The sequence below is a fragment of the Rhyacophila brunnea genome, unplaced genomic scaffold, assembly GCF_057557595.1.
Source record: "Rhyacophila brunnea isolate RB1 unplaced genomic scaffold, BYU_Rbru_1.0 scaffold_15, whole genome shotgun sequence".
NCBI lineage: Eukaryota > Metazoa > Arthropoda > Insecta > Trichoptera > Rhyacophilidae > Rhyacophila > Rhyacophila brunnea.
The window spans coordinates 4,057,736-4,079,793 of NW_028232806.1; the positions used below are offsets into that span (position 1 = coordinate 4,057,736).

The 22,058-nt window shown below is 34.6% G+C and overlaps 2 protein-coding genes across 2 annotated transcripts in view; one reads left to right on the forward strand and one right to left on the reverse strand.

Annotated features, from left to right (window-relative positions):
* The window catches only part of LOC147074813 (uncharacterized), a 35,117-nt gene that overhangs the window by 6,974 nt on the left and 6,085 nt on the right, over positions 1-22,058 (reverse strand). Inside the window, exons 5-11 of the mRNA XM_085943251.1 lie at positions 21,521-21,682; positions 19,980-20,234; positions 18,307-18,744; positions 6,833-6,913; positions 5,155-5,209; positions 4,642-4,842; positions 3,123-3,255 (exon numbers count right to left, since the gene is read on the reverse strand). Of these exons, the coding sequence (XP_085799377.1) occupies positions 3,123-3,255; positions 4,642-4,842; positions 5,155-5,209; positions 6,833-6,913; positions 18,307-18,744; positions 19,980-20,234; positions 21,521-21,682 (1,325 nt within the window). The remainder of the gene's footprint in view (positions 1-3,122; positions 3,256-4,641; positions 4,843-5,154; positions 5,210-6,832; positions 6,914-18,306; positions 18,745-19,979; positions 20,235-21,520; positions 21,683-22,058) is intronic.
* Positions 7,709-18,291, forward strand: LOC147074814 (uncharacterized). The gene is made up of 7 exons (XM_085942883.1): positions 7,709-8,056; positions 9,602-9,734; positions 11,716-11,923; positions 12,862-12,975; positions 13,680-13,811; positions 16,429-16,674; positions 17,221-18,291. Exons 1-7 carry the CDS (start codon positions 7,868-7,870, stop codon positions 17,648-17,650), a joined length of 1,452 nt encoding a protein of 483 aa, XP_085799009.1. The 5' UTR covers positions 7,709-7,867; the 3' UTR covers positions 17,651-18,291.

Consider the following 22,058-nt stretch of genomic DNA (forward strand, 5'->3'; position numbering starts at 1 on the left):
AATGTGTCAATCATTTAAAAACATTTTCGACCCTAAGCAATAAAATCCGACCGTAGACCGATGCCGCCGGGATCGGATTACGTTTATGACACTAGTTAAGTGCCTTAGTACCTAATTGGTGTTTTCGCCGACATCATTGAAAAATATATATAAAACATATGGTTGAAATTTCATGTAAAAAATCTAAGCTGAAGTCAGTAGCTACGAGGGTGGGTCAATAATTCCTTAGAAAAAAGCATTAAAACAGTTTTTATTTTTGTATTTTTTTTTTATTTCTCAACATAATCTCCTTGGAGCTCAATACACTTGGTTAGACGTTTCTCAATTTTTTTTAAACCGTCAGAAAAATAAGTTTTCGGAAGGTCCTCAAAATAAGCATTTGTCCGATCAATGACTTCTTCATTTGAAAAAAAACGTTGTCCACTTAGCCATTTTTTTAAGTTTGGGAAAAGGAAAAAGTCACTGGGGGCTAAATCTGGCGAATACGGTGGGTGGTCGACCAATTCGAACTTCAATTCTTCAATTTTAGCCATTGATCGTAAACATGTGTGAACACGGGCATTGTCCTGATGAAAGAGGATTTTTTTCCTGTTTAAATGAGGCCGTTTTTCTTCAATTTCGTTTTTTAGCTGGTCCAATAAAAATGCATAATAATCCCCTGTTATTGTTTTTCCTTTTTCCAAATAGTCAACGAAAATAATTCCACGTGCATCACAAAATACAGTAGCCATAACCTTACCAGTTGATTTTACGGTTTTCGCCTTCTTTGGACATGGTTCGCCTTTCGCAATCCACTGCTTTGACTGTTCTTTCGTCTCGGGAGTATAGTGGTGTATCCATGTTTCATCTACAGTCACAAAGCGACGAAAAAATTCATCCGGATTGCGTTGCATGAGCGACAACAGGGCTTTAGAGGCCACCACCCTATTGCGTTTATTGTCGACTGTGAGCAAACGCGGCACCCATCTTGCAGAAACTTTTTTCATGCCCAATTTGTCATGTAAAATAGAAATGACGCTACCTTTTGAGATCCCTGTAACCTCAATTATCTCACTCAACTTTAATCTTCGGTCACTTAACACTATATCGTGGATTTTATTGATCATTTCTGGTGTAGTCACCTCTACAGGACGTCCTGAGCGTGGTTCATCCTTTGTTGATGTACGACCACGTTTAAATTCATTTAACCAGTTATAAATAGTTGCAAGTGAAGGAGCAGATATGCCGTGAACTAAATCCAACTCATTTTTTATTTCCTTTGCTGTTAACCCTTTTATATTAAAATGTTTAATAACAGCTCTAAACTCAATTTTCTCCATTTTTGTAAACAAGCAAATTTTTTTTTAAATGTACGAAAATAAATAACAACAACCCGACCAATCTGATTGAAACTTCGTAGCATACTGAATCGGTAGTGCCGCTGCATGAAAACAAACCGCTTACAGTACTTGTCGCGCCACCTGTCGGCTTTTCTAAGGACTTATTGACCCACCCTCGTACCTACCAGCGTTCATTACAATAAACAACTTCTTTTGTAGTTTATGAATTCCATGCTTGTTTGGGAGAAAAATTCTAATTGTGTATTTTTGTTTGAATTATGACTTTTTGTGTTACGTTGTGCTCATTTAAAAATACCTATTCTCTGATATAACGAGTAATGCTTATAACGAGCAAATTCAGTCGGGCCCATCTTTCTCGTAATAACCAAGTTCTACTGTATCAAGTTAAAAATTACAATTCCAGCATCAAAAATTAACGTTAAAATCATAGTACTGAAAAGTACCATTTTGCAGTTACGGACTTATAAGTGAGAGGTGTCGAAATGAACAATAATATACTTAATATTATGGTTTCTTAAATCTCAATTCTTTGTTTACTGAATATAAAGTAAATGCTATTTTACCACGTTTTTCTTAGCTCTGTTAGCGTTGTTTATCCAGTACAAATCTTGCAATCGATTTTTAACTAACTTCCCGACTAGCTAGACATTTGAAACTTTTAGAATATAACAGAATACAATGCCAATGCATTCTTTTAATACTTTTAGCCATCTTTAAGTAGAATTGAATTCATTTTCAGTTAATTCTGTTTTGTATGAAAAGTTATTTCGGAAGAAATCCGTAATCCAATCCACTATTATTGGTTGCTAAGGGGTGGTCCTAACAACTAAATTATTAATATATACGTGTGTTAACTATGGAAATCAAAATGACATTTCAGTATTCTTTATTTGTTTGTTGTAAAATAGCAAAAAAATGATTTGTTGACAATTGCTTATTACATTTGTCCTAAATTATTAATACATAGAATTGTCAAGTTTATATGATTCAACAGAAAATTTAAAAATGTGGTATATAAAAAGTTCTTTTTATCTTGTATTATTTTTGTACATCTTGTATCTTGTATTATTTTGTAATATTACAATTGTGTGAAAAAACTGCATGAGAATTGACGTCCAACGTCTATGCTTTGTCAAGCAACACTGATGAAAATGGTAGGAGTCTTTCGAATTGATCCGCAAGAGTAAACAGTCTCAGAATATTACAATAATAGAATCTAATTTCGAAGTCAATCAAAACACGAAAAGAGCAATAGTTAAATATTATCACGAAAAACTCATGATGGCCGAGCTAGAATCTCGGGTCTGGTTGTTTTTTCAATGTGTGTTTGGACCCATAGCACAGACCTAATAGGTTGAGCAAGTAGCTAACATCTATTCAACCCTCATTCTATGGAGGTCTACTTGATATGGTTGAATACGGTAACGTAATTAAGCGAAAAACACCGTGATGGTGGCCGACCTCCATTAGGGAATGCCACGATAAGAAGAAGGTAAAAAAACAGATGATTCTTGCTTTTATATTTTTGATATTTCGATGAAAACTTTTAATATATTTTATTTGCCATTATAAAAAAAACTCTGAAGTTTGGATAAATAAACAAATAATATTCACCGAAATATATCTATCTTTCGAAAGAATCACATTATTTTGATTCAAGTGTTTAAAAAGTGAAAAACGGTATCCTGAAATCTGTGATTTTTTGTGTTTCACTCAAATTCTGTTTTAATTTTAAATGAAAAGTTAAAAAAAAATAAGTATTAAATAATAATCGATACTCACTCTGGTTATTCTGTAAATTTTCCTGGGAAATTTCTATTTGCCGTCTAAATTTCACCACTTCTCGAAGTTTTCTGACGCATAAATCGCAGATGAGATAATTGTCTCTCGACGCCGGCTCGTTGTTTTGACCAATCTAAAAAATTAAGCTGACTATAATATATAACGACAACATTTTAAACACTTATTGCTTCTCAATCCTTACGAGTTTCCCATTAAAAACTCACTCCCGCTACACTCAATTGTAACTTGGAAATTTTATCACTAGGGAGCGGATTTATATGCAACAAAAAACATGATTATATGCATGCACGTATGCACTTAAAATCAATAAGATATACACTAAAACCGAAGAAATATGAGGTTAAAAATTGTCATTTTTTGTGGGAAATAAATGTAAATACCCACTTTACCCAATATTACTGACAAAAAATTGAATAACTAGTTAATATTTTTTCAACATAATATGAACAATGAATATAAAGTTAATGAATTACGATTTTCAAAATAGTTTTTTCACAAGTACAAATAGTTGAATAATAAATGCAATGTAAACCAAACATAACTTTAAAAACAAAAACTACACACTTAACTATTTGATACACCCCTGTTACAGGCGGGCTTCTCCCGGTGTAAAATAATCATTTAGTAGCTATCAAGTCGAAGCGTAACCCTGACCTCTAGAAACGGCTTCGTAAAACATCTAATCTGTTTCCTTGCTCAACCACGTAAGTATTTTTTTTATTCATAAGTAAAGGCCTTCGTCCGGTGTGTGAAAATCATATACTGGGCGGAGGTGTAATTAAGATAAATTTAATTTGATTTAAAAAGTATAAATGATGATGGATGAAAGAGATAATTTTAAGACTAAATATAAGTATTCAAATATAATAAATTTTGCCGCGCATTGTGCGTAAAATCCTCGCGCGCCGGCGCCAGGGTCAGGCTCGTGATTCGCCGAATCAAAGATCATGCGATCAGATTTGGCCAATCACTAGTCCCTTTTACTAGTTGGCGTGGGTCTGAGGAATTTAAAAAGAGAAAAAAAAGTTAGTAAGCGTCCCTTTTCCAATAGGATAGGACCTGCGACTATAATCGTAAAAACCCAGATATAAATTTGTGAAACTAAAAATCATAAGAAAATATAAGACCACGTCACGAACACGAAAGACCGAGTTTTATTTATACTCCAACCGTTTAATTTTTTTTTTTTTTTGTGAATCCGGGGTTCGATGGACACAAGAGCTAGCCGCTGGAACCCCGGGTATCTCATATTCCTAAATACAATTTTCTGTTTTTTGCCCGAAAAAAAATTACAATATTTTTTTCAATATTATGCTCTGGCATTTAAATTTTTCCGCATAGGTATCTGTCAGTATTTTGTTTATATGCAGAAAACGACCTCTCAACGTCCACAGAGGTGATTGGAAAAACTTTAACTTCACTTTACCTTCCTAACTTAGTTATATTTCGATGAAATAATTTAACTGAATAACTGAATAAATTAAGTATAGTAACGCACCTGCAAGGTGAAGCAATATTCAATCAATTCAGAATATATTTCGATTTCCCCTTTGAAGTAATATGACTGTGTTATTTTCTTCAATTTGTCAGGTTCGGTGTTTTTCAAACAAATCTGACAAACCCAAGGTTGATATTCAATGTCTAGGACATCGTTTGATTCTTCTTCTTTCTTGATTTCAATGAAATTTTCATTCGGCATCTAAAAAAAAATATGGCGATCATGGATTGAACCATGTGCTATAACCATTGACAGCATACTCCATACAATATTTAACAGAAAAATGGGTAAGTACTTTTTCCAGAAAAGATTATGGACATCTGACAAGGCGGTCCCTTTTCTTGAGTGTGTAATTTAACAAGATAATTAAGAGCTAGTCAAAGAATCTAGTTTATCACAAGTTTTGTTTTTGTTTTGTTACGCTAAAGAAGTATAACTTCTAACGCGCATACATAAGTACACACACCGTTTTTTTTTTGATTTGTACTGTAATAAACAAGTTTTAATGATTACCTCAAGATATTCTGGTTCGGTAATCGAGAGCTCATTTTCGTCATCAGATTTTATTCTGAAAAAAATATACTTAAAATTAATAAAAAGAGAACTCCTACAAAAACATTAATATATCTGTGGTAAATAAATTTATACTAAAAATAAAATTGAGAGTGTTTGTTCGAGAGTGACGTCCCGTAGGGGTAGGCAGGTTGAGCGTCGCTTGGGGGCAGCAGTTACTCGAAGGCCGGCAAAACGAGAAGAATCATTAATTATATATGTATAGAAATAGGAACTTAAACATAGTAATAACGGAAATATCTTTCCATTAAAAAATTCAGCTCACTGGTTAGAAACAAAATGTATTAATTGAGGCGTCTAATTCCAAAAAGCGATAAGTACACATTTGGTCATAATCGCGATAAAAATACGCACGTATTCTTTGTATAATTTTACACAATATGTATTGATCTATAAATTCCAAAACGCGACAAAACCCTACGAAAAAAAATATTTTAAGTCTCGATTTATTACAAAAAGCGCCAAGTCCGTGTTTCATATTATTTAAAGCTTTGTTGATTTCGCGCGTGTTTAAGTTAGCCAATAATGGAACGTTCAATATTGGAAATGGCGTCTCCCATGCTGTAGTATCCGGTAAACTCATGACAGTGCCACGGAAATATGTGCCTTATGCAGGATAAATTAAAAAGTGAGGTTCAAGTAGCGCTACGTCCAATTTGATTTTGCCTATATTTATCGGCTGAAACAAGTTGCCATTTGGTTCTAATTTTTACTTAGAATACAATGTAAATACGACTTGTCGCTTTTTGTAATTAGACGCCTCAATTAACATAAAAGGTTTAACAGGAATGTAATTTTGCAATGTCTGGTTTACTTCTGTTGTCCGTGGACGTCACGTCCTTGATGATCAGCAATAACATGTGCAGATTTACCTAATAAATTTATCCAAGTATTTTTGCCAGTCACTCACGAGTTTTGAAAGTTGTCAGATGTATTTTTAAATTTATTTGAAACTGTGGATTCGCAATATTGTCTATTGAAGTAGAGATTTAAATTAGATTTAGTGGTATATAATACATATTTTTAGTAATGTATCCATACAACACATTTCTTAGACATTGGAGTCATGAAAGGATAATAAAAAAAATGGAATGACATTTTGGCGCTGTCTAGGGGCAGCATTTTGTCTAGAGACGTCACTGCATGTGGCGCCCTCAATCAACAGACAACTTATACTGGTGGAACTATAGAATGGTGTCAGATTCTTTTGACAGTGCAGGCGACTCATTTAGGTGTTGGTAGAGTTACTTTTAAATGACAACAACACCAATCCCGTTATTTTATCATGACCGCAATGCCAGAAGAATCTCGCAGTTGGTTAGTTTGTTGAAATTTAATTTGAAAAAAAAAATCTAAAACCCGCTAATTCGACGAATCAATCTAGTTCAGCGGATGAACGTTGCAGCGAAGAACTCGGGAGCAAAGTGAAGCCTTCACAAACTGGTGGATTATGTCTGTTCACTGGCAATTGTATATATTTAATATAATTGTTTCAAATGTATGACATTTGTCCATGAACGAAATGAATACCTAACTATCATAGATAAGATACTATACCCAATAGACATTGAATGTGTAAGATAAAATATTTTAAGAATAAGACATTAGGTATACCCACCGATCTTTATAATCTTTGGTTGCTTTTTCGTCAGTATATTGATTACGGTGACTTTTTTTTTTGGTGAAGGGATAGTGCTTTCTAGGCATTTTATTAAAATATTTAATTCAAAGGAAGTGTAGTACAACAAAGTTTTTCTTGACAATTTGACAGCAAGACGTCAGGCATTGTGGTTTAGTGTTACTATCTTTTTTTTAAGCAAATTTAAGACTGATAAATAAAAAGGTGTATAAACTATAGTATTTCTGAAAAACCTATTTTGTCTACACGGTCATTTTTTCGTGTTGAATGTTTCGAGAATATAATAAATTTTGGTGTAGAATTATAGTATTGATCAAGTAGAACTGATTTACAGTCAAATGTTATCTGACAACACTGGTACTACCGTCAGTGTCAAGCAGTGTTGCCAACCGTACTATAATTATAGTATTTGTACTATAATTTTGGTCCGCGTACTTGTACTATGTACAATATAAAACAGATATAGTACGCCCAAAATACTATAATTTTGAATATTAGAAAAAATATCTAAAAAGTACAAAAATTTTGATATTTCCGTTCGATAAATTGGTGCAAAGTACTATAATTTCGCAATATAAGAAGACTTGGAGAACTTGGAATAAAAAATTCTCGAAAAACATAAAAAAATCCCTTGACTTTGGTTTGAAATGAAATTTCTTGAATTCTTCGGTAAGCATTTTTGGTCGGAAGAGGTACCAAAAAAAGTGATCTCCGAGTTTCTCAATTTCTCGGTTATTTTTTTTTCTGAGAAACAAAAAACCTACATTTTCAACAACGCGTACTATATTTATTCCCCAAATACTATAATTTTGGAGGCTCTGTTCTATAATTCCACTTTGAAAAGATGGCTACACCGCTGTCAAGAGTGTGAAGTCAACATTCAACGTCGAAGTCAATATTATTGGTTGTCATTGTCAACAAACAAAATGAATATACAGAAAAAACATTGACGATAGTATTATTATTATACCTACTAAGCTGCCAAATTGTAGACGCTATTTCCATAGAAAAATAATGGAAATGTTCCACTCAGAATTAGCGAGCGACGCTGATTCTGAGTGCGAAGAGAATTCGTCGAAGTTCTGTCAGACTTGTTTAGCAAATAATGACAGTCAAAGTCTAAAAGACATGTTTAAAAAGAACGATTATCAGAGCAGTAAAGAAATCTACTCGAGAATGATGGATTATTGTTTTGCCATTCAGGTGAGCTAGCTATCATTATTTCATATGGTATAAGTTGACTTACCATAATATTTTTCAAGAGTTTGCGCCTTCTGTGTGATTTTTGAAAGAGAAAAGGATAATGGTGCCGCAGATGACCGCATGACCTTTTATAACTTTGTGTTTAGACCAAACCCAACGTAATCTAACCTTCCTTAGTGTGTAATAATGACACATCGAAATGTATGAAAATATCAAACTTTAAATTAACAATTATTCAATCAAAAAGCATCTCCGCTGACAGAAATAGGTATTTAATATAATTGTCAACATGGGATAAACTGTTTCCGCCAAAAAAATGTGATAAATGGTCACGGCACTTATGATTCAAAAAGGCTAAGTTATAGTGAAACAAGAAACAACAATAATTATGTAGTAATAATTTGGGTACATACCTATGCCGCAGATGCCTGCATGAGATTTTATAACTTTCTTTTTAGACCAAACCTAACCTACCCCAACCTAATATAATCGTAGTTTGTGATAATGATGCATCAAAATGTATGAAAATTTCAAATTTTAAATTAACAATTATTAGATCGAAAAGCATCTGCGCCGACAGAAAAAGGTAGGTATTTAATATAATTGTCTAAGTACATGGAATAAACTGTTTTCTTAAAAATAAAATTATAAAAACTCACGCGCCTCTGCGGCACAATTACCTAAACTGTTTTTGTTAAAAAAAAAACCATACAAGTCGGTTATGTGGAATACAGCGGCAAACACATTTTGAAAATACCCGATATACTGGATTATTTGTTAGTTTGGGTTAGGTTTTGTTAGGTTAACTTAACAAGTAATCCAGTATATCGGCTATTTTCAAAATGTGTTTGCCGCTGTATTCCACATAACAGACTTGTACCAAAAAAACAAAAGCACATGCGGGCATCTGCGGCACAATTAACTTTCTTTAAAAATTCTATGTTATTTTCGCTCACTGTTCGTAAGTATTTCTCTTTGTCAATATTATGTTCAAAAATGGATAATCCTATATAAGTTCATCCATAAATACACAGTTTCTTTTTAGCATTTTGGGGGTTAAATTAGTTTAATGTACAGAAAAAAATAATGGCAAACAACACGCCGTAAACAAATACCGACTTGAGTAATTATCTCTGCAATCTGTTAGAACTCAACTAATACCCCATTTACGCATGCATGGATTTACTGCTGACAGTACCTATGTATTATCGCTGTCACAACAAGAAAATGCATGTGTAAACATGTATTATCGTGCAAGTTGCAAGATTGCATTCATGTATCAAAAAAATTCAGAAGCTTCTGAACTGTCACGCAATAATTGGTACACATATGGCGGTATGCATGTGCAGTAGAACGACAGTGGCGACAGTTCTGGGTTCGATTCCCGGTGAGGACACAATATTTATGTGATTTTCTCAAAGCCTGGGTGTTGTTCAAAATTACTAACAACCACATTGTACAAAAAAGCAAGGACATGGTTATTAATAAATGCAATAGCATTGTTTATTTATAGAATATAATTTATTATATTACTATTTCTGTCAGATAGGAGAAAATACTGAAGCAAAGGTTCCAGAGAATTATCTCATCTGCGAGCCTTGCATCAAAAGACTTCGGGAGGCGGTAATCTTCCGGCTGCAGGTGGAAGAAGCGCAAAAGACTATCAAAAAATGGCTGAGTAAGTTAAGTTAAAATATTTGTTTTATAATTTTGAGGTCTACTTATAGGTGGAAAATTGTTAATGTCGATATAGGTATCTATCAGTGGCGAAGGCTGGAGGTAGGCTGTTAAGATCCACCATAAAAAGTGCACACTAAACTGTGTCAGTCATACGTATTTGTTTTCATTGAACTATGACTACAATTTACAGATGGCGTTGGTTAGCTTTTAAAATTCAATTAAACCCTGCGAAACCAAACCATAATAGATAATAGTCAAAAAATATTATTCTATCTATAAAATATCTAAAAATAATGAATTGAATCATACACAACTTTGGATATTTTATAGATAGAATAATATTTTTTATCTATTATAGTTTGGTTATGAAGCAGCAATATGTGTAATATGTATTCTTAATCCAACGAAAACAAATAAGTATGAATGAAAAAGTGTGCACAATTTTGTTGTGTCACCCAAAGTATATCTACCAAAACTATTATGGGTTGGCTTAGGCAGGGTTTAGTTGATTTTTAAAAACTAACCATCACCATCTGTAAATTGTAGCCTTAGCCTTAGTTCAATAAAAACGAATACGTATGACTGACAAAGTTTAATGTGCACTATTTATGTCGGATCTTAACAGCCTACCTCCACCCTTTGCCGCTGAAACGCCACGTACAGTGTCACACGGTGTGCAGCGCCCGAATACTTACTATGAAAATGTATTGATGTGGTCTCCAGCGTCTTGGCGTCGTACGCCGCATCAGTAGTTATTTTCTAGCATTGCAGCGTGCGGATGTCGCGTCTTTCGCTCCAAAAAATGGCAGACGAATTTAATAAAGAAAAGGTAGAATTATTAATAGAAGCAGTCAAAGGAAACCAAGTTTTATTTGATTCAAGTGACAAGAATTATAAAAACAATATAGTGAAACATAAATGCCGGGAAGAAATTAGTGCTATTGTTGGTAGCTCAGGTAAATTCTTATTTATTTATTATTATATGTTAACAATAATGTATTATCCCATTAATAACAAAAGAAAATTTTCATTTAATTCAGAGATGCCCAACCTATCTATCCCTAACTATCTCGAACAAATTGAGAATTTAAAAATTTTAGACGAGCCACACATAGGTGATGACCTTTTTTTTGAAAAAAATCAGCACAATAGGTAAAAGAAAACACAATAATTGTATTGCTTAATGAAAGCATTGCTTCTTTAATTATGTTGCCATCTCGTCAAAGGGTTTGTTGTGCATTGCATGTATATGTGCAATCTTAAATGAAGCAATTGTAGCAGCTCTTGATTTAGTTACGGGCTTACAGATTGTTAGGCAACAAATGTGGCTTTCAATTCTTTCACTTTAGATTTTCTTAAACTGCTGTTAATAGGATATTCAGTACCATATTTTTTATGAACCGTTGTAAAATGTCGTTCTACGATGCACTTTTTTCCAATAGCAACTGTTGAACCGCAAATCAAATAAATTCATTTGTTCTTAAAATAAATAACCAAATATTTCTCTTCCCAATCTTCTGAAATGATTATACTTAAAGAAGTTGAAAATTTTATCTTTCTGTCATTCTTAGTTTTGTCAAAAAAACCTCTTGAAACAAAAAAAAAGTTTGTTTTGCCTCTCCTGAAAAATCGACTTTTTGTAGATAGGTTTTGTGTTAATCACCCATCGATTAATGACGCCTTAGTTCATGTGCAAGGGTTTATATGTGTGTTGTAACACAGCTGGATAGGGTGAATAAATCAGGCTTGATCAATAATATAATATTGAGTAGGTACATTGCAATAGTCGAAATCACACCGATTGAATATTCTTAACAATGGTACATAATTAGTAACTTAGGGTGTCGATGAATTAAACAAAAGACAATAATTTATTGTCATTGGGGAGATATCATAGAGAGAGAAGTTACGGATACATAACAGGAGCGGACTCAGTAATTTACTTCACTTGATAATATTCCATTTTGTTTTCAATTCAGATATGAAGCGAAAGTCATCCAGCACCTTCTTTGGCTTTGGCATGTTCGACCAGGATGTGCAAAGTACCGACTCTGACCAATCGGGTAGTGAAGGCGGATTTTTCTCACTTATGAATATTAAACGATCGTGTCTGCCAACTCAAGCATCCATCAGAGTGCCGCTCAAGTATAAAAAAATCGTTATCAAAAACGGACACAGGAGAAGAAGGTATACTTGATTCTTTACAAGATCATTGCTTGAAATGTTTGAACATGTACCTAACCGAAGAAAACGATTTTTTTTTCCGGTTAGGTACATGTTCAAAGACTCGCGTTAACATGATCTTACTCCCTACTTCATTTATCGTTTGTCAATTTATGGCTATGGCCGTATATTGTAGCTTAACCACTGGGAAATTCCAATAGAAATGGCGTATTTCAAAAAAATACTACCTTATTTTTAGGTCAAGAATTATTATAAAACAATCATTATTCGTAAGATGTTTTATCACATTTGAATGGTCAAAAACATAGCTTATAATCAGTATCTTTAGAATTATCTTCAAATGTGTTAATCGTGCCCATTTTTTGAAGAATAAGATGCCTAATTCTTGTCATATTTGGGATCACAGAAATTATAAATATAATGTTAACATTAATTTTACTAATGGTTTTGTAAATGCGTTTAAGAATTAATACATCTAAAAAATCTTAACACCACTGCACATGGGTGTACTGAAATATGACTTTATTCTAAAACATTAGATCGAGAGGTTTAAAAGAATACTATTTTATGAATTATAAAATTCTTTATGCAGTAATCAAATGTTTAAAATAAATATAAAGGATAATAAGGCTTCAAAATTATATAAATAGATTATCTACAACGTTTGAGGAATGCCCAGGGTTATGCTCTGAAAATACCATAAAACTCTATTTTGACCTACGTGGCGCATGTGGGACCGTGAAGTGCTAGAAATTAATGTCTCGTAATCAACCCTGCTCATATTTCTATGAGTCTGCCCAGTAACGATTCCGGCCTCCTTAGGGTCCTAGAGTAGATTTTCCTAAATGATGACACTTTTGGGGGGGGGGGTCACTATGAATAACTCATTATTTAACCATTCTCTATTTGATGACCAATTAACGTTATCTGTTTTATTGCAGAAAAGCCAAAATATTGAACCCATTAAGTATGTCAATTGGCTCTAATAAGACTACAAAAGGAGCGCATTCGTCGAGTAAAGGCAAACGAAAAAACATATTTGACGAGACGCCAAAGTAAGTTGTGTATTCCATGTAATTCTAGTCTCACAGAGGACCTGTTGGTTTCTAATGGATTTAAGTTTTGTACTATTCCATTTGAGTAGTATTCATAATATTTGTACTATTCCATTTACTAATGATCTATGACGATTTATTATACGAGTGTGTTATTATTAATAAGATAGAGTTTTTTTTTACAAACACTACTATTCATAATTTGTTTGTTATATTTTTTATTGTGCCCCTTGACGTTATATAAGTTAGAGTTAATAGTATTCGTTGTCAGTGTTTATTTGCCTTTTGGTGAGTGTACACAGTGCCTGAAGATACCGAAAGGCGAAATCCGGGTCGCAAATAACGACTCAAATGGAATAGTAAAAACTTAAATACATTAAAATTTGAATTCCAATTGCATCAAGTACCTTCGGTCGATAGTATTAATACCCACAGTCAGTGTGTGTTTGTCTTTTGTGAGTATACACAGCGCCTGAAGATGCCGAAAGGCGAAACCCGGGTCGTAAAAAACAACTCAAATGGAATACTACAAAGCTTAAATCCATCAAAATTTAATAAAATTGGAATCCGTATAGTATACTTGTCATCTCTTTCCGATAGAAAGCTCACGGTGAATTATGCCAACTGTGAAATGTTTTACGAACAATTTACATGTAACCGTAAGAAGTAGCCTTTATTTAATTTCCCATGTTTTTTATTTACAGTGAAAATGAAGATTTAGCAGCAAATATGGAAAGCGAACCTCGGGAGTATGAGAAAATTTATGTAAACCGGAAACCGGCGATAGGATATTTCGATCTGCCCTACGTTTTAGAAAGGAATCAACTTCAATGCAAGTAAGCATACATCATTTTTCACACTATAACCCTTGATCCCTCATGGCCTCCAATCCTAAAGGGGCCCGTAAACGAGCATCAAAAATTGCAGATTGCCGATACAATTGTCAAATGCAACTATTGCCCAGTTGCTGGGTAATGTATGACCCGTCATCAGTATCGGGCAAATGAGGCTGATGTATTTTATGCGTACACGTGACAACAACGGCCGGCAATGAATTTTCTGCACCATATCTCGTCCTAAATAATCACATAAACAAATCTAAAATAAAATAAGGATTTGAATCGGGTCCTACTTAAACAAACGTGAAACAATAAGTAATATAAACCAGAAATTAGTTATTGATAATTATTTATTTAAAACTTTACAAGAATGACAAAAATTACTTTAGTAGGTATACAATTATCGCGAAGAAAAAGAAAGTAGATACAGTTATGAAGAAAGCAACACTGATTACTATTATACTGCTGGTCACTTTCGATATTTATTCAGGGTGTTCAACTCTTCGATTCCTCACATTGTTCCAGATCCAGACGTTTGTGCAGTTTTGATAATTTGCCTTTTCATATATTGATCATTATATAGTTTGGCTTCCACATTCCATAGTTCAAGATGTAAATAAACCTCGTTAATAAGCTTCAATACCCTGTGGTTTGTTCATTTATTCATTGTACGTAGTGTGAATTGACGATTAGTAATAACACCATAATAATATTAATAACGACACAGCGAAAAATTATAATAATGTATTGTTGAATCGGCTGTCACTACATACAATGTTTTTATTGTTGCTAGGGGTTACGTCAAACAGAGACCCATACATGAAGCAGAGCGAGAATGAAATAGATTTATCTAGCAATTATTGCCTTATTTTCGATTGCGATCGATATTACATATATCGACCAACCATGTTGCCAGAGAGCATAATATACAATAGATGTGAAGTTTCCGCAATGTAGACTACTATTGTCGTGTTTTGGGGAACTATTAACGGCGACACAATTGCCGTAAAAAGTGGCTTGTTTACGGGCCCCTTAAGGGATTTTTTTAAAAATCAGGAACAATTTCAGTCTATACATATCACTTTTGCCAAGTGATATGTATCATCAGTAGCTTTCACGTAGTTTTGTCTATCAGTATTGTTTTTTGACTAATATTATATTTATTAATTAGTCATTTTGGGCACTTTTTGTTAATTGAGTCACAGTAAAATCAGTCAAAGTACCCGCACTTGAGGTGAGTGGCGACCTTAGTCTTGGGTATCTGCTCCTGAGACATTCCCAGGAGTTTACACTCGATTGATACTGAGTATGGTACATGGAATGTGGTGGGGAAAGTAGTTAAAAATGAACTATACCTGTATATTTGCAAACTGCATTCATTTCAATGTCATTATTGTTCTATTCTATTAACCTTTTCCACTCGAAATTTTTTTTATAGGTACATACCACCCACTCGAGACTTTTTCCCGCACAAAGCATAATTTCAATATAAAACATTTAATTGGTGAAAAAAATGTAAAAGAAAATTTTTTTTTTTTTATTCTGTAAAATAAATTTATAATGAATATACTGTACTTATTTTTAGTTTATTTATAATTCTTCATTGTGTGGTATTTCACAAAGCAATCTCCAATATGTAATCCTGGCTTATCACAGAATCGTAATGAAATAGCGGTATGTAGAGAACTGGCTATAAAGTGTAAATCGTCCATTATGACTGTAAATATGATACAAATGAATTGCCTTCAAATACACTTGTAATATAAGCGGCTGTCTCGTAAATTTCCTAAATTAGTTTCGGGCTCATAACAACTCATTCCCAGTGCGGTACACATTATCAAAAGATTTCTCAAAAAATAATAAATCGATACGTAATAATTTTCATTTGACTCATTAGAGTATTTCACATTATATAGGTTCCGAATCGGCATAATATACTAGTAAGTATTGTCATCAAAAACAGTATTCAAATATAAAACTGTAAACTATACGAGACGCCCCTGCGCAAGCGAGAACCAATAAAAAATATAAACACACTTCAAAATCATGCGTGACAAACACTTCACTCTAGTCTGGGAACGTTCAATAAATAAAATTTATGTGACAAAAAAACATTGCTTGCAAGCGACGACCTACGAATAAAAAAAGAGAAGATTCCGATAAAAATACTATGTTGAAATTAGGCACGCAGTATTCTTTTGCCGACTTCTTTCTCAGATAAATGTAATAACCTATTATTATTCATTCTAACTTGATTGAAATCGCATTATAAAAATTTCTGAAAATATTACAAAAAATGACTTTATAGGCGGTGCCGCCGCTACGGCGGCACTCAAATAATACGGGAAACTTCTAATGCCGCCGATATGGCGGCACTCGAGTGTTAAGGGTTAACATATCTACAGCTATATAAAGACTAAAAAGACATAATATGGTATGTACATTGCATTAAGGGTGACTTTTACAGATTTTCATCAGATGTTTTCGACGTATTCTGCAAAACATGTCCGCTTTAGTTGTGAGATTGTTCGAGTAAAGATGTCCGGAATATAGAAGTTGTGTACGGATTGCTCACGTTATGAAATGCTTATTATTTTATCTAAATGTCTTTCAGGATATGCGATGAAGTATTCCCGACACACACGGGCTTGAAGATACATATGCCCCGCCATTTTCCAAACTACACTTGCGAGCACTGCGGCCGAGGATTCGCCAATCGCAATCAGCTTCGCAACCATTCCCTGATCCACCTGCCAAAGAAGTTCGAATGCCCCAAGTGTCCCGGTATGCTCTTCAGGACCAAGTCATACAGAACGGATCATATGAAGAAGAAACATTCTGCAACGCGATATTTTATCAAGTAAGTTATATGTAAAAGATGGATCGATAATTTCTCTCAAATGAGAGAATGATGCTTGATGTGAATGCAATTGGGAATAGCAACCATAATAATAAAGTACGCTCTGTGCCCTGTGTATCCATCAGTGGCAAGGGGTAGAGGTAGGCTGTTAAGATTATAAATAGTGGACACTAAAATCTATCGGATCATAATTATTTGTTTTCATTGAACTAGGAATACAAATTGCAGATGGTGTTGGTTAGCTTTTAAAATTCAATTAAACCCTGACTAAACCAAAAGCATAATAGTTTAGGTATGCTATGCTGACAAAGTTTAGTGTGCACTATTTATATCGAATCTTAAGATCCTACCTCTACCCTTCACTACCGCTCTGCGCATTTTCAAGATTAAATTATTCCACTATATAACGGCAAAAGCATGACATCGTTAGTTTTCCACGAAACAAGACATTCTTTCTACCTTCCTAATGAACTGGATACAACATATCCACTTGCGATGTTTATATTATAACGATGAGTACTAATTAGACCAACTTATTTTTTTTAGATGCGTGCATTGTGATGCGAGATTCCTGAACCACACCACACGGCAACATCATCTGGTTAAAGTCCACGGTCACGTGCAGCGTCAGTACAAATGTAAACACTGCGAGAAGATCTTTACCTCGGCGGGCAGCCGATCGGTACACTTTCGTAAAATTCACCTGAACAAACGCGACGCCAAATGTTCCACCTGCGGCAAGGAGTTCTTCGAGAAGCGAGATCTCGCAATGCACATGCTCACTCACACAAGGATCAGAAACTTTACCTGTAGCGTTTGCGGGAAGGCGTATCTCAGGCAGTACGCTCTCAATGTTCATATGAATGTTCACACGGGAGAAAAGAAACACGTTTGTGAGGTATGTAGTAAGGCTTTTGCGCACAAGTCTTCGTTGGAAGGACATATGGCCGTTCACGAGAGAGATTGGAGACAGTGAATAAGCCAAAGTATGTGAGCATTTGATAAATTATCATTAGCAACTGGGCAACCTGGGGTGGATCTTGACTTCCTCCAAGAACTTTCTTAGTGAACTATAAATCGGTACCTTGAGCATCTCTATATAACCAACGAATTTTTTCCTTGCCTCTTCTTCCGGAATTTCTCAAAATTACTCTTTGAAAAGAAAAATAAAATAACTGAAAAAATTAAGTGTTTATTATTGTTTGTATTAGAAGATGGGCTAATATTTTATCTTTCATAAAATTTGACAAATGACACGTGATAAGAACTGCTCAACTCATGGTAAATGCTTCAAATACATTATCATCACGTTATGTGCTGTCACAGTGCACTGCCGCTACAGAAAAAAAATGTGTAATGTCATTTTTCTTGGTATTTAAAATGTTATCAGACTGATGCTCCCATCCCGTGGCACATAATGTCAGTCAGTCAACCATAACTATTGACAGTTAGCTTATCGATGATAACTGTGCATCTGGCATTTAGTATCTTAAAAATCTTCGCCACAGTGCTGACGATGATGATAATGAAATATATAAATATTATAATTTATCAGTTCTTTATTCTTGTTATGATTATAGTACGTATTACAAAGTTTAAATAAATAATAACTATTACAAAAAACACAATCACGCTTTTTCTTTCGCTATTTCTTTTTCATGGCACGCGAGATGTTTTCTGAAGAACAGCTTCTGTGTGAACGCCTTTCCGCAGTAGTCGCAAACGTAATCGCCGCCCGCATGAATCCTGAGATGCAGCTCCAGCGAGGACTTCCTCTGGAACTTCTTGTCGCACTCCGGGCAGGTGTAATTCTTTATGGACAGGTGCATCTCCATGTGTTGGTTGAGGGAGGCGCTCTTGAAGAATTTCTTCCCGCACAGGTCGCAAACACAATTGCGCTCGTTTTGGTGTACTTTACGCACGTGAGCGCAGCGCGAACTCGACGACTCGAACAACTTGTCGCACTGCCCGCATTTATATTTGAGTATTTCTTTTATGTCGTCATGCACGTCTCTCAGATGTCTTCTGCGCTGGTCGTAGGTTGAGAAACGCTGTTGGCATTCGGGGCATCTGAAATGAAAAATATTTATAATATGTAGGCCAGTAAAAAAAATCCAAAATCCCATTAATAAGAAGAAAGAGTGGAACACAAAAAATCACAGATTTTTTGAAACACTACTTTTCAAGATCCTTTCCAGTCTTTAAATGCAGAGAGCCATAGATCATTGGCAAGGCGGAATAACAATTGGTGACCAGAAAATAAACAACTTATGATTTGCAAATGATATCACGCTAATCGCAGCTGATGAAAGAGAACTCGCAGAATTTCTACACCGGGTAGAGGAAGAGGGTATCAAATTTGGACTCCTTATTAATAGGAATAAGACCAAGTTATTGGTTATTGATCAGGCTAACCTTCCAGCAGTAAGTATACTCACATATGTCATGAAAAATCTTTAAAATTAACAAAGTTACCCATTGCTTGCAATAAACTCATGTCGTCGTGATTTCTGATGGCAGAGCTTTTACTTATAATTGACACGTGTTGGCCATTTGCATTTTGTCCACGCGTACGACGTAGCATTAACATTTCATTATTAAGCTGGTCAACGGCTAATTAGCTCATAAGGCCTTGTCCAGACGCAGTTTGACTTGCGCTTTACACTCGAGTACCAAAAATGTGCTCCATCCATACGACGTGTTCCATTTCGCAACAAGCTAGGTGACTTTGTTAATTTTTGAATCGACATAAAAAACAAAGCGAGTGCATGAAAAAACTCCGACAACTTAATTGTGATACTCGATTTCTATGAGATTGCGTATTTCGCGTCAACTTGCAATATGTATTCTCGGCACTTTACAAGCTAGGTGAAGTAATTTATTTTAGAGTAGCAATAAAAACTGTCTTGCTTGGATGCGAGGCGGTTGTAATTCATTTTGGAATGGCTATCGCTATCTCGAGAGTCTGGCGATCGCTTGTGCTTGTCGTGCGACAGTCGTCACGACGCGAATGTTTGTGCACGGCGCAATGAGGTCACATGTACCTGGAATGCGCGCGAGTTAAAAAACGCCACGTAGACAAGGCCTAAGGGATTGTGAAATTTCATGCGTAAGCGTCTTGGTTATTTCTAAAATAAATGAAGATATTCAATCTTTTTTTTGGCAATTAAGCTCACTGCTAAAAGAATCATATCGCCGAAATTGGTATGAGTTTATGTTAAAAAGAGTTGAAAGCCTGTGAGAAAAATATTGATCTTGAGTGTGACTCGATATATCAGAATTGAAAGGTTACCGAATATACATACCTATATAAGAGAGGGTTGTTAGTATGCTTCCTTTTCACATGCTCCAACATGTATTTATTTGAGTTAAACGTGTATCCTGGGCAGAGCGGGCACTCATGAAGTGTGTCGGGTTGGCGTGCGCTTCGGCACTTGTGACTCCTGAACTGAACGCGTGAAGCGAACACGTGACCGCACGCGTCGCAGGTAAAGTTGGGATAGTGCTGGGGCATGTGGAGTTGTAGAAATCTGTGGTTGTTGAAAGTGACGTTGCAAATCCTGGAACAATATTTGGGTTAACGCAGGGGTTTTTCACCTTTGGGAGGATTCACATACTATTGTTAGAGTTACAAAATATTTTCAGTGAATACAATATTTTTGAGATTATAACATAGGGACTTTGTAATTCAATAGTTTTGTCTAGGTAGGTACGTTAATTAAAAAAATTAATTAATGATATACGAAAAATTGTAATTTTAAACATGGTAACACTTTTAATTGCTGTAAGTGACGTTACCTTTTTTAGTGTTTGTTTTATTATCTGTCATTGCTCTTATCATCTATGCATAGCTTTCATACTCAGTTTTTCTTTTTCTTTCTTCTTTAGCTGGCTCTACAATTCGATGTGGATCTTGGCAGCCTAACAGATTTTTGTTTTACAAGAAATGGATGTTCGCCACTTGCTCATCCTATTAGGTAAGATTAGTTTTACATTAGGACCATAGGCAATAATACTTTCAACTATAAAAAATTACCAGGTGGCAGTGCCACCAGTCAACATTGTTGGATGTGGCTCGAACTCGTTCATTTGTCACTTAGCTGTCGGTTCTTCCTCTTATTGCATAACACACTAATCTTATCTAAACGCCACGCCACTTTGTTGATTTTTTAACACTTTCACTTTAATTTATCCACTCCCAAAATGTCTTAAATTTGAATTAATTAAATGTAATTTCATCAGACTTCATGCTTCTATGTATGCAAAGTATAAAATAGAAAGATAGATTTCACTATAGTAAGTTGTTTTATAAAGATTTATTCTGCGAAAGTCTGACATAAAGTATTTGTTAAGTAATTATTATTATGTGCTTTAACTTGTCTTGCTGTAACTCTGCTTTATAAATTTTATAAAATAAAGTTACTTCTCTACTTTATAAATCACCATTACTGTGGAACCGGTCGGCGGTTAGAAAATTTGACTACTAACAGAGATACAAAAGTGGGCGGTAGGTATAAAAAGATTGACTATCCCTGATTTAATACTTTCTATATACTCGATATGGTTGTACTGCACTGTAGCAAACAATTATGAGAGTATCCTATCATTTGTTTTCTTTCACGAACTAATTAAAATAAACGATTCCTTTATTTGCGTGTCAAGTTTATTTTTCAAATTTAGAATTTGTGTTTACATGTATATTTTCTTTTTTCTTACCCCTTTATAATACGTCTTTTTCCTGTCTCGCTCTCTCCTACACATTTACATGTTTTCTCTCGTGCGTTACAGACAGTCAGATAGATAAATCAAAACAAATACATAAAGCCACACCAAAGCCATTACATACTTGCATTGGAGTTGATTCCTTTCCAAGACGTAGGGATATCTGCTGTATTTAACGGTGGACCTGACTCTCTTCGGTTTCGTTATTTCTAATGGATCATCTGCGGCAGGTTTTTCTTCTACTTGGGAACTACTATTTTCACAAACCACACCAATGTCATCCAAACTAAAAAACATACAAACAGATTTTTGTTTTACGAGAAATGGATGTACATCACTTGCTCAATATATTAGGTCAAAGCTTTTTTTTTTAAATACGTATTAAACAAAACAACATGTGAATTTGCCAGACCCGGGATTCGAACCTGAGACCCACGACTTTATAAACCAACATGTTATTGCTCGGTCATCGCAGGCATCTAAATTAGTTAGTTTTTCCCGACCATGTCCGATCCTAATAAGACATTTGGGCCTCCACAGAGTGGAGGTTGTATTAACAGATTTTATTTTTACCAGAAATGGAAGTCATACACAAATCGAAAAACAATATGTCGTCACTGTTCTGGCAGAAGACACTAATTCGAAAAAATGTCATATTGAGT

Bases quoted from the DNA above. Each gene is read 5' to 3' on its own strand.
- LOC147074814 (XM_085942883.1), top strand. From the start codon at position 7,868: ATGGAAATGTTCCACTCAGAATTAGCGAGCGACGCTGATTCTGAGTGC. The intron at 8,057-9,601 runs GTGAGCTAGCTA...TATTTCTGTCAG, and splicing joins ATTATTGTTTTGCCATTCAG to ATAGGAGAAAATACTGAAGC. The intron at 13,812-16,428 runs GTAAGCATACAT...AATGTCTTTCAG, and splicing joins AGGAATCAACTTCAATGCAA to GATATGCGATGAAGTATTCC.